We start from the raw sequence: 13857 nt of genomic DNA, 5'->3' as shown, positions 1-13857 counted from the left end.
TACTTTTGCATAGTGTTGTCGGTCCTGTAACTATGAAGGGAAATGACTGAATAGATGGAAGCAAAATAGACAATCATTATTGAAGAAACATTTAGTGTTCATGTTTCACCTGACTCTTCAAAAACAACAAGGTCTTCTTAATATAGAGTATTTCCTGCATTAACCTGCGCATGTGATTTCAAGGTTTAAGGTCAGTTGCTTCATTAACTCTCCTATTGAATAAAGACTTGAGTAAACAATTTGAAATTCCCCTCATCATGCCTTTCTATGCTGACGAAGCCACTTGATCACTTCATTAAGAGTCGGTGCATGCGTGTCCCAGCGCCTGGTGAGGATTCCAGCTCTGCAGATATACTAGCCCTTAAAGCCGGGTGCCACCCCTGCATCCCTGACGGCCTACAGAGGCAGCCACAGGGAATATAAGCCAATCAGCCGAGCCCAGTGAACACAGAGAGGAAGGTCCATGCCTGGAGGGGAGAGAACGGCCGTTGTCATGGTGACAGATGATGATGCTTCAACGGTATTGACAAGAAGATGGGATGAGGCAAGGACATTTCAGCATCTTAGCACTGAGAATAATTGTGAGATGGGTATGAAAACTTGAATTTCCCAGGGAGCTATTTTTGAAAGAACACAGAGGGGAAATGTGTTCCAGGGGTCAAAGCTGGTTTCAGGTGGGTTGATTCTGCCTCCCAGAGCAGGAGCTACAACAGCTCAGACGTATAACTCAAAGCCCTTCGCTACAAGAGAGCAGGATTACTGCAAAAACATGTGTCACGCTGCCATGGAAACAGCGCCGATGAATGCTGCTCCAGAAGATTAAAGATTGTCGATTGAGGAAGAGTCCAACCATATCAGGACACCAAAGCTACGGAGCGGCTAGCTAGCAGACGAGAAGATGCCACGGACGAGGCTTTGGCTGAGGGGTCAGTCTGCTATCTTGCTCAGTGAGTTTAGCGTCTGACCGGCCTAATCCCACCCACACCCCTCCGGCACTCACTCCCATTTTCAAGCCCATTCACTCCCAGCACAATCTCGCCAGCATGCCCATCAATCTGCTGTAATATGGGCTACAGACAGAGAGAACGAGGCAGCGATATTGATCTATTCACAGCCAATGTTCCTCCATCCCTCCATCTCCCCAATGAGATCAGCGCTGCCCTCTCCGATACATCGCTTTTCCCTCAAATGTCTGAATAAATTAAAAGCCTTACATAATCAATCTTTGCGATTCCCACCACTGCTGTACATGCACCAGTGGAGAATTGTCTTGTCGTTCATCAGCGCCTCCTGCTTTCATAAAACTGATGCGATCAGTGCAGTTACAACATGAAAGACCAGGGAGTGAGACGGGCGCCTATAACCGCAAAATCTCTATTTGGGTCAATGCAAATGAATGCAGAGGAATCAACCTCATGTGACAAAGCTCACTGACTATAAACCACACAAGTGGAGGAAGTTACACCACCAAGGTGTTATCTGTACATCATTGCAGCACAGCACATCTGCATTCACTGCACTGACATCTCCGCTGCATTCCAACGTCCTCCTCTATCCGTAGCACAGCTGCACCAAAGCACCAGCATCCCCGATCTCACACGCACACACACACACACACGCGCCGTAAGTCACCCCTTACCATGTTTGTTGCATGGAAGTTAGACAGCGTATGCATGGAGAAGTCTGGCTCATACGACCATGATAAATAAATCCAAAAGCAGTGCAGGTGGTGGTCCTTCCACAGCTGTGTGACAAGGTGCCGTATTCCAGAAAAGGAGGCTTCTCTCGTTTCCGACGCACTGAGTGAGTCTCGCAGTCCGTCCTCCCTGTGTCTGCCAACCCGGTTATGTAATACACTTATACCCCCAAGTCTGGGAGCCAATCAAAGACGGCCTGCCGAAAAGCGGTGAGAAATATACACACACATCGTCACAGGCTGTTGTCTCTCACTCGCACTGCATTTAACTGAACTCCATTAGCAGGCACCTGCCCTGGAGGGATTACAAATGTGGGAGCGCGCCGGAGTCCGATTCAAAGCGGACTGACTGATAACAGGCGGACTATCTCACCGACTTATTTGTACCTCATCATGTGAACACATGTGCCAGTGCCCCAGCCTTATCTCCACTCGCCAGCTGAGCCGCAGCAGACTACAACATCACGGTGCTGTGTTTACACTCCAGCGAGGTCCAGGGCTTGGAAAACACTGGACCACATGCAGGGGCATGTGATGGAGTTATCTAAGTTCATAACACATGACGGCCCAAAATTCCTCACCGTACAACGTTTACCACTCAAGCAGACACACAGGAAGCACACAGCACTTAGAGCCAGAGAGCACACAATATGATGCGAAACCCTGAGCAGCCTTCTATCCCTTTTAATAGAAATGTCACGGACAGCTCTGGGACGGGCTTTTAGCTTATCTATTTCTGACTTTCATTCAACATTCATGACACCTGCCTCCAATCCCTTATTAGATTATACTGAAGCGCCGCGTGAGGGAGTGAAAGGAAAGGGGGCTTTTATTTAAACCCGACAAGACTTTTCACTTGACGTGCCATTAAAGAAATATATTTGGTCAAGTGTTGCTAGGAAATGGGAGCTCGGTCTAAAATAGGGGAAACCTGAAAAGAGGCCCTCCTTTTTTTCCCCTCTCTGGTTCCAGCGGCGGTATACAATCCTCACGCAGGAGCAGTTTATGCAGCCTAGTTTGCCGATCGCACTAGAGGAGAGAGTGCTTCTACCAGCTGCCATGTTGTGGTTGAAGTGGATCACAGTGGAAAAACATGTCCTGACGCAGCAGACTAGAATTTAGAAAGAAGGGCCACCCAGCTGAATCTAATCTCTGTAAATCAGATCGAACAATGACAGAATAAGACGAATCCATGCGCAGCATCCACAAATACAACATGGGGGGGAGAGGGAGAGAGATCGGTTGGGGGTGTTTATATGCGGGGATGTGGACCTCCACTGTGACAGACCTGTTTCTGCACAAACCACCATCAACAACACCACGGACGGGGGGGGGAGAAGACACGGAACACATCCAAGGGCTGGGGTATCGGGTAGTGGAAAAGAGGAGGGTGGTGGGGGGAACAGAAATACATTATGTTGTACCAACGTCATTCATTTCAACGCGTAGCCGTGATGGAGCGCCGGGTGTCCCCGCTCTGGAGCGACGCGCACCGCCCCTCTCTCCTCTCCAGTGCGAACCGGGCCCGGCGCGCTGATCCATTAACGGGTACCGAGGATGAACATCAACAGCACGTTCACAAGCACCAGAACCGCGATCACCGTAAACACCGCGCAAGTCTGGACGTCCAAGGCCATGGCGTGGCGCAGCGCTGCGGGCCGACGCTGCGATCCGTTCAGCTCCGCCGCTCAGCCGGTGACAAATCCACCATTACAGGGAGGAAGAAAAAAAAACAGATCCCCCTACGCCTCCTCACACACGCGTGGCAATTCATAAAGGCACGGGAAGAGATGCATCATCCTCACCATCATCATCGTCATCAGTGTGCACCGAGCTCGCTGCCTGCTCGTCAACACCCGCCGGTGCTTCTCCTCTCCCCGCAGCACCAACGACCTCTCCGGCCAACACGCTCTCCGCGCACACAAGAGAGAAGCTGTTCGCAGCTGCCGAGCTGCTTTCTTCCGGCTGCTGCTCGGACGAGAGGCGGTGCTGTGCCAATTGTGATCCGGCTGCCGGCTGCAGCCATCACCTTGCGTCGGGGGAGGGGCGCAGCATCCAGCACCGAGGCCCCCGTCACCACATCAGCCGTCTAAAAATACCCCGCCTGAGCAGTCATGTATCCCCGGCTGATGAGGACTCGACAATCATGATGCGCGCTTCTCCCAATGATCATTCTTATTGGCATCATGTCAACTTCCGATGGGGCGATCCAGTTGCATGATTTCCACTTGACAGACTTCATTAAGGCCGGGGCCATAACATGTGCCATGAATGACAGATGAAAAGTAAACCTCCTCTATTCAAGTTTCATAATCCGCAGCAGAGAGTCCGCGCAGCTCTGGAACCTTCACTGTTTAAGGAGCTATTTTCGGGGGCCCTCTCCCATCAGCTCACGCCACTCAAACTCTGGACAGGAAGGGCATGCAAACAATAATAACATTTCACCAACAGACCAAAAAAATCCAGATGTCCAATAGCAAACAACAAATAAATAAAATAACTACAAATATAAAATGATTAAATCAAAAATATTCAAATATTTTATCAACAAGAACTTAGTTAACACTTAGTAATGAGTTAACTCTGCCTGAATGCCATTAAACAAGATTGCAAATGTTTATCTATTGCCCTAATATATATATATATATATATATATACTGTACACACAAACAGTTTAAATAAACAATTATGTTTCATTCACGCTGAAGGCGCGTATATGATTCTTCTTGTGTTTAGACGGCGCGTCTCATATTCTAAAACCTTCCAAACTTCATGACCGTGAATGAAGTCCTCAGACTCAACAAGTTTCAACTTTCTGCAGCAAAGCAAACCTCACTTGTCCTTGTCAGAGTGTGTCATCCCTACAAATTCACTTTACGATGTTGTGCAAGGACAAGGACGGCGTGCTGATACTTCCAGAATTGGAGTCATAGCAAACGCACAAAAGCAGGTGGGAAAGAGCATGACAGCGCGCGTACATTAAAGGTGTGCTGACTGTGTGAGATGTAAAAAGGTTTTCAGTGCTGGGACCTGCTCCAGAAACAAACTATTACTTTGTATAGTATATAGTAGTTTCTATATACTTCCCAAGACTGAGAAATTCAGAAAAGCTTCATCATGATAACTAAACTGTTTCCACAAAACTGTGAAAGATGTTTGCAAAGAAGAAATGGAGAAATCATAATAGTCCTAATAATCATAAGCCCTGGCGTTTAAACGCCCGGTATGAACAGCTGAAGACGACGTACATATAACTGGCTAACTTTCAGACAGTGCAGTGGATGAGTTTAAGGGACAGTGTTGCTTTAAGGCCCAGTGTTCTGAGTGACAGGACAAAATGGCTCCAGCTCTCATGTCATGCACGTGTTTGCCCCTGGCTTACGCATCATTATTTCGGCCTTTGTGACGCCTCGACTTAGTGCGGACGTTAGATTTTGTGCGAGTTTAAACGTCCGTACGCAAGGAGGATTCAGTTCAGTCAAACACACACTCACCACAGCCTTCCAATTCAGCTGAGAGCTTTGGGATGGATCAAAAGATCTCAGAAGTTTAAAAGAATCACGCTAGCGGAGAGCACTATATCTGTATTTTTAAAGCCATAAATAATTTCCGGGGCACTTTCTGCACATACATGCTGATAAAAGCAACAGCTCTTGAACATCAAGCTTTCAGCGTGTTGCGGGAAGCTGAAGCACACGTCACAGAAGAGGTATAGCAACCATCCTCAAACAAGCCACTCTGTTTGTGCGCGCGTGTGTGTCCATGTGAAACGCAGAGTGAGCGCATTACGTAAGCCGACCATACCTCTGTGGGCTCCCTCTCCAATCTCCCTGACATTTGGACAACAAAGGTCATATCTCAAAGTCTACATCTGCACAGACACTAATGCTAATAGACTCATGCATATACACGGCACAGACGCATTGTGAAAACAGATCAATTCCCCCCATCTGGAATCATTTGTTGAATCCGAAGAATTGTATTAAATCTCCACTGGTAACAGGACTATCTGACTGGCACTGTCTTCATGACTCCTGCTTTTTGCAAATATACAATATGGAGCAAGGCCCAATCGGAAGCAAGGGTGGAGGTGGGTTGTGTGGCGCAAGCAGACGGCATCAGCTCAGTTTGAAGACAGAAGAAACACGAGGTAGGTAGAAGGCGATACAACACTTCTAATCAAATTAGTTTCATCTCAAAACAAATGTTCCTGGAAAAATAGGCGCGCAATCTAAATTTGAGTGTCACAACTGAGACTGCCAAAATGTGAGGGGTAAAATCACAACATTGATTCGCCTGACTCTGACCAGGGGTGACCACGTATAATCAGGAGTGCGATTTCAACCTCTGGACCTTATCATGGAGGCAGGTGAAACAGCCTCAATCGTGGCAGGGCGTTATGGGAGCAGAAATCTAAATGGTGCATTTCACCACAATGTTGTGGATTGAAATTTCTATTCTCTCAGCTATACTGGTCAACTGTCTCAGTCCTCCCATTGGACATGCACCTCTCTGACTCTGCTGAACTATTACACTGGCCACCATGAAACTGGGGCACAGATGATTGATAAAAATCAACTCTGTATTCAGCATGTGTTGCGTCGATTCATCAGTCACCACACCGATCTAACACGCCAGAATCTCCTGTGAGTGAGTCTGACAACTCCTCCCACAGAGGCAGCTGCTTGCGCTCCTCTTGATCCGGACAAGCGGCGGCCCTGCGAGAAAAGTTCCAGCGAAAACTGGATGGCACGCTCCAATTAAGCCACGGGGTAAACATGATCTGCAAACGACAGAAACTGATCCCATATAATCAAATTGGACTCTGTGTGAACCCTGAACGCATCCCAATGTCTCGTCATTAACTATTACAATCACTTCAGGCCAGACGTGGCCAAGGCCAGCTCCAGTCAGTGCAGCCAAAACTGTTTGGTTTGATGTCCACACTGAGGCAGTAAAATGTTTATTTCCATTCTCGGACGACGCACCATTGGCGACGATAACGTCTGAATTATTGAGGCTTTAAAAAATGGATTAAAAAAACAAAGGCAATGAATAAAACTAGTTCAAAAATATACTTGAGAATGATATAAGGATGGACATAATAAAGCTGCTTTAGCTGTGACCTCCATGCTTTGTTTCAGGACGACTTGTAAACAACCAGAAGCTAACCAGAACGATGATTGTTACTGGGGTTCTTACATGTATGTGAGGGAAAGACAAAGTGTGAAATTGACGGATGGATGCTCAGTCATGACTCACTGCTCGGACATGGTGACGAAAGAACTGAGCCCAAAAGCAGACCTCTCAACTGACTCTCACCGATGCCCACAGGCTTTGGGTAGTGGCTGAATCGGGTTTCCTCCTACACACTGGCAGGACTCTCAGTGGAGTTGATGCTCAATAGAGGTCACTTAAAGCAGCTTTTGTTGGATCCTGGATGTCTCCCAGGTGAGGTAACCCAGGCTATTAGGAGGACGGCATGGGACAGACCCAGGAAATGGACCAGCTGTGGGTTGGCCCCCCAGGAAGACCCGGGCAAGGTTTCTGGGCAGAGGCAAGTCGGGGCCTTGTTGCTAGGGCTGCTCCTCAACTTTGGATTAGCAGTGGAAAATCACTGATCACATATTCATCTCACCTATTCAATTATTTTTATTAATGGTTGACTAGTTAAGATATTTGGACAAAAACCAAAAATGCACTTTTACCAGGGAAAACCAGGCCATCATGTGTGCGGTATTTCTGAGTAATTGAATCTATGTTTATATTGTTGAAGTATCAGTGCCCACAGTCATGCACACCGCAACATCGGTTTTCGATCTTGGTTACTTCGTTTCTGGTTTTTGATTACGTGCAAGAACTTGTACTTTGGCACGTCCGAAGAAATTCACGTTCTGCTTCGGAAGATTTTCCAAAAATGTTTCTTTCAGCAGCACTCAAAGTAGCCCAGCTGCAGCGGTAAAACATCAGGTCGTCTTTTAGGGAACTCCAGATTTGACCCGGAGGGGGTTTGATGCTGCTAAGTGAACGCCTGGCATAAAGAGAGAAACGGAAAGTGTCCACTTAAAAAAGACACTTGTCACAGTTTCAGACGGTAAAAAAGCCATTTGCTGGTTTACAACAGTGAACACTGGCGAAGTAAAAAAAACTCTCCTTCCCAGTTTTCATCCAAATTATAAATCAATGTCACCAATACAACTTCCATTAGAAGAAAAGTAGAATTAAGTGCGAAAATAAAAGTGACACAAAAAATGATTGCACATTGTTGGTCGGGACTTAATGTGGGCCAAAGGTGTAGTGAAACCTGAACTATTGGTCTTCACTTATTTATACATATAAAACATTTTCCAGTCCAATAACATACAGAGCCAAATGGATGACTACAAATTGTCCGTGGGTGAGAGCGGTGTCTTTTTGTGTCAAGGCGTTCCTTGTTTCTCGCCCTATGTACGTAGGCGTAGGGTACGGAGCACCACCCCCTGGCAATAGTAATTAGGGAAATAAGCATCAGAAAATTCATAAATGTGTCATTTTTGTGAGGCAGAAACAATTTACCGTTCACTCATAAGGTCTAATTACACCACACTGGAGTATGTTTTTATCAGAGATCATCACTGACTTGATGGTATCTGAATGTGGTTGTAAGCAGAAAACAAGACAACAAATGATGTTTTCAATGGAACCATAGCTCTAAGCTCTGCCTTCTGGGTTCATGCCCGTGAATGTGAGAAATGTATCAGAAGTTAGGGTCGCCACTTCAAAACAAACCAGAGGTACAGAACAGAGACCCAACATGGAAACATGAAACCAACATTCCTTGAATCCCACTGTCTGGGTCTTCAGTCTTCCAGAGTCATTGCTATTCTATTTTTGATAGACATTCCAACTCAAAAATGTCTAATGAATCTGATAGTGGTCAGTTGGTATTTAGCTAATGCAGGGCAAAGACCACCACACCCATTTCCGCTCCAGTCTGCTCCAATTCTTTTGTTCCCCTCCTATCCCCACGGCAACCACACTGACTTCCTGCTTCCTTCCTGGCCTTCTAGCCACAAACAGTCGAAAATATGTTGCTGAACCAAGCACTGATTTGACATCAGCTGTTTTCCAAATCAGCTGTACTTTGTCAGGAAGGACAAGCGGTTCAACACCGGGGGAAAAGTCACGTCACATAGGCTTTGCTAACTTTGTTCACAAGTGATCACACACACAGTTTCCATAAACTTTCAGAGTCATCAGGTTCTGAATAAGCACGATCTCTGCAGTCCAACATTGATGATTATTTCATGACAAACCAGTACAGAACCCTCCAGCAGCGTTGCTCTTCAATCAAGCCTCCAGTGAGTCCGTAGGGCTCCAAAAGGAATATGACAACAGACAGTCTTTGTAGAGAGAGCAACGGAGTTAAAGATTCATTCATTCCAAATACATTTTTGAGAATGAAGAGTTAGAAAAACTTCTCTTCTGAACCTAAGTTTTGTTAGTGAGCTATTACTATGTAAATAACGATTCTTTTCAGAAGGATAGGAGGAGTACCAAGAATTTGGCTGTAGTTATCGCAGTCACAGTAGAAGAAGTCGCTCCAATATATATACATATATTTCCATGGCAAGACCAGAAGATGGCGCATATTAAGTGGCATTAACAGGAGCAACAGTAAGAAAGGTAGAAACAAGCAAATTCCTTGCAATAATGAAGATGTGGTTGTGCTAGCAGAACACTGCTTAAAGTACCGCAGCTGTGTTAACATGAATGACAGAGATTGTAGTGCTGTAATACTTTTGTAATTGTGAACTCCCAAAGCACTGTAGCATCCTGATTCTAAATCCCAGGAATACATATGAATGATTGAATGTAAATAAAATACCTGTGATCCCATTGAACTGATGTGACAAGTCTATTATGTTGCCGCCATAAGGCAAGTTCAAAAATCGGCAGTGCGCCTTGTAATCCGCTAAGAGTCGCTAAGACAAGTTTAAATCAAGAGATCGGGTGGCTTTTTCCCCAAAATGTCCGTCCCTATTGTGACTCCACGATGATAAATACGATAACAATATATATATATATGAAAGAGTACGAATTATGTACACTATGATCACTGGTCGCTTGCAATATCTTTAACATATCACGACCAAAAAGGAGCTGTAAAACAGTTGGAATTCAGCTCTGTTTTGGCGTTAACTTGCTCGTAGATTCAACTGACTCTGAAACACCATAACCTGATCTGCAAGTTTATGCAAACACTGTGGAACAGAAAGCAACAATGAGCCCACATCAGGGTGCTAATGAGCACTGGACTATAAACACACTCAGCAGAGTCAATTGTGTTTCCATCCACGCAATCATACGCTAGAACTCAGAGTCTGAATTACTCCCTTCTTTAATGCAACATTAGGAGGCATTCCTGGAAACAACTCTGGAGAGCACACTTATTGTGAGCAGCCATGGTGGCAGCCTTGACTTTAAATTGAAGCTTGAAGGCTATAAAACCAGCTGAAGGTCATCATGCCTGTGGCTAACTGGCTGGCATATTGGTGGTTAGCTGGCTTGGAGAGATGACAGAAGGCCACTCACCTCAGGAAGAGGCTAGAGCTCGGCCCCAGGAGACTCAAGACAAGGACCCCGATTGTGAGTGGGAATTGAAAAGAGCGTTTTGGGACAGTGCCAAAGAAGCAGAAGCAGACAGAGTCAAAGAAACTGCGACTTCATTTTATAAAGAACCTGCTCTCCAAACGGAGCTGTCCTTTTCAGCATGGGAATGGAGCTAACTGGGCTGTAGACACACAAGTACAGCAAAGGATGGGGCTCGACGCTGTTGAGTCATCTATCTGGATTACACTGTATTACCAAGAGACTGACTCAGACTTAGACTCTTGTGACTAGCAGGACTGAACAACGTTGGCATGTCACTTACTGTATCAGTGAAGCCTGCGACTGCTCAAACAGGACAGTCCTAGCCAATTGCATTGAATTGCATCAGATCAGAAACATTCTGCGTGGAATTGCGTCATCATCGGCTAAGTTTGTTCACATCACTTTTTAATTTGCCCTTAAAATAACTGCACATGCAGATAAAAAAAAAATAGAGAAACATAATTCAGCAAATGATAACTTTCACATTGAGAACAAAGGTTTAGTCAAGTGTAGGTCAAATCTCACCACACAATATTATGGCTTCCTCCAGAATATGTGAGCTATATATATATATGAACTTTCAATTCATTGGTCTACTTCCTGGAATGTACCACACCAAAACTTAACAAGGTCATTGAAAAAAAAAGCCTTGTCGGATGGCCCCGCCCCGTAATTATTGTAGCCTGTGTCAAAAATATTGAACTGGCAGGGCTTCAGAACTGTCATATTTGATGTTGTGCTTTTGGAAATGTTGACCAACACCTGCGTACTGCTAGTGTATTGGATGCGTCATCAAACCCACACCCAGTCTCGCAGGTGCTTTGATGGATCAGAGCGGATCAGTGGCAGTCATCAAGCTAGCTGCAACTTGCATTCAGGAACAAAAGCAAATGAAACGATTTATTCATTAATGCTGGGTGAGACACATCTTCAGACAAAACATTGGATGGCAAGGTGACTGTCAGACAAAAAAACCAAAATATGTTCAGTTTTAATGCTTAATCTTGTGTTACAAGAGAGAGCAGATGCAGAGCTTCACAATAGAGTTTGTCACAGGCCACGATACCCAATGGTTGGACGTGGCCCGCCGACCTTGACGTGCCTGTTCTCCGTAGACAAAACCTTGTGTAACATGTACATGCATCAATTAACTACAGCATTCTTGCCAGAACAGCAATTTACACCGGGCTTTGGTTTTTTTTAAATTTATTTTTATCGAAGCGAGAGAGAGAGAAAAACACATTATTTCCATGTTGCGTTTTGCTATGCTAATGTAGCTAATGCAAAAAATGCGCTTTGCCATCTTCTTTGTTGACGCTAGAAGTAGGACACCATCTATAGGCCTGTCTTGTCTATTACAATGCGGGATGTCCGGGGTTCCCCCACACTTCCCCAGAACAACCCCCGGCGATCAACCTGCTCCGCGCTCCAAGTAACTAGTACTACTAGCAAGGCCCCACAGGAACACAGTGCTCAGCATTCAGATCCCCAAGCACCGGCAATCTGATCTCAAGTCTAATAAGCTTTTGTGTTGCTACACAGCTTGATGGAAGCAAAGCACATCATGATTTATTTCAGGGGGGTCGGCATCCCACCCAGCAGCGCTCCACTCCTCCCGCAGTGAGCCAGTGATGAGCATGCCCGCTCGTGTCACAAGTCATCACTGCACCACCAGCCACCTGAGGCCCCAAACGCTGGGAGGTAGCTGCAGCAAACCACCCCCACTCCCTGCCTGCTCCATTTGCATGCTCCATTTGTCGGAGTTTAGCGATACACCTACTCTTTTAGATGCAGCCTTAGACATTTCCAGTGAAGTCTCTGAGAACCTCATAAACATTCCAGTCACACTTTCTTATCCGCCAGCATACACACCAAGAGCTCCATCTTCCCAAAAAAAATCTGCAGCTGCAACTCTTCTCTCAGCTGTAATGTTTTACATTCTCAACACTGTCAGACCGCTGAAGTTTAGGGGTTTGAAATGCAAAACTCTGCAGCGAAACAAAGCTTAGGTGCAGGGTTATTTGCTATTCTGTATATCACTGCAGCAAAAGGCACATGAACTCCGTAGGATTCAGTGATGTCCCGCGAAACATGGACTCACAACATTGTTATCTATAATTTATAAGCGGAAAAAAGGCATGGGCTGGAAATTGTTCCCACACTCAACAACAGCACAGTCAACAGGCTCTGAGGGAACAGTGACTCAATGAGGACATCAAGGATGAGAAGTGAACAGAGAACAGGAAGAAGTAGAAATATTGAAAAGGTTACATAATGTTACATGTGGTGCACCACAGAGGTCAGAATCCAAACAACGTATACTAGATGTGGCAGCTGCCAAAACAATGCAGCTGATCCATCAAATAGGCCTTTCTAACTAGCAGAGTCCTGTAAAGGCAGCATGCTTCTGTCTCATTATTTTGATAGGAACAACAAAGAAAAGCAGAAGCAGTGAAGAAATCGAGACGATAATCCAGTAGAAAAAGGTACAGTGTACAGTGAGTGTGTTTTGATGAGCTCTAGTCTCATTAAACATACATAAAACTGACTAACAGTAGCCAGATAGGCTGCATGACACAAGCTTGAGTCATGGATATGATGACTTCAGACTTCAGAAACCAAGCAACCTAAATCGCTTTAGGTGAAAAGCAGGAGACAATCTTCAGGGAGAATTGACTTTTTTGTATTTAAATTGATTTAAAAATGTGATTTAAAAGTGTATTTCTCTAAACAAGTGAGACACACAAAGATGTCCACTTTAGTTTGTGTTTGTTTTGATCTCATTCTGCTTTGGGCTGAAAAGTAGTACAAGACAAGTCTGATGTAAACCATAGAAGTCAAGCGTTCACATTGGGATCAACCTATCTGATTAATGTGAAATTTGCTGCACAGACTGACTCACTCTGGACGCATCTGGTTGTGCTACAGCACTGCAGCAGATCCCTCCCTGCTGAGGCTCACTGCCACCCGCTGCAGTTTTACACTCCATAGACAACGTAACTAGCAAAACAAACGGCCTTTATTTACAGTGACAAGCAGGCTTGTGAGCAGGGCGTCTGACAGTCTTGGAAAACACCCAGTACTGACACCCGAAACACACCCTATTTTTTCCTCCTTGTGTTAACTCATTCTCCACCTTTAGCATCCTGACTCCACTCATCCACAGGCCCATCAAGCCCTTCCCAATTCCGTAACAACACTACGAGCGATGCAGACCCTCCGTCACAGACTTTTAATGGTAACTTTCATGCCCTATCATTGTTTGACTAACTGCTCCACTAATAAGTGGAGTGAAAACAAGAGACACTTCCGTAGCCATCCTTCTGCTTTTCTGCTTGCATGCACTCCCTGAACACTGGTCCGCCTCAGCTATATAGCCATTCCTTGTGTGTTTGAATAACAACATTCGTTTTCTTGAATTTACATTATTAAAACTTAAAACTTCAGTATTTAAGTCTCAATGTCCTGACATATATAGGATTTATGTCACGTGGTACATTGGCAGTCATAAACATTCTGTGAAAGTC

At 45.2% G+C, this 13857-nt stretch overlaps 1 protein-coding gene across 9 annotated transcripts in view; it reads right to left on the bottom strand.

The window, feature by feature from the left end:
* The window catches only part of LOC128766897 (rho guanine nucleotide exchange factor 9), a 51284-nt gene that overhangs the window by 23549 nt on the left and 13878 nt on the right, over window positions 1-13857 (bottom strand). The window contains exon 1 of one of the 9 annotated variants that reach the window (XM_053878445.1): window positions 3502-4174. The exons of 4 other annotated variants lie outside the window; for them this stretch is intronic. In XM_053878445.1, the coding sequence (XP_053734420.1) occupies window positions 3502-3516 (15 nt within the window). In that variant the 5' untranslated portion in view covers window positions 3517-4174. 4 more of the 9 variants (XM_053878446.1, XM_053878447.1, XM_053878443.1 and 1 more) reach the window with 4 other exon arrangements.

Source organism: Synchiropus splendidus, chromosome 11 (assembly GCF_027744825.2).
Source record: "Synchiropus splendidus isolate RoL2022-P1 chromosome 11, RoL_Sspl_1.0, whole genome shotgun sequence".
In the NCBI taxonomy this organism is placed as follows: Eukaryota; Metazoa; Chordata; class Actinopteri; order Syngnathiformes; family Callionymidae; genus Synchiropus; species Synchiropus splendidus.
Note: the sequence above shows the minus strand (reverse complement) of the source record. Positions and strands in the feature narration are given on the sequence as shown.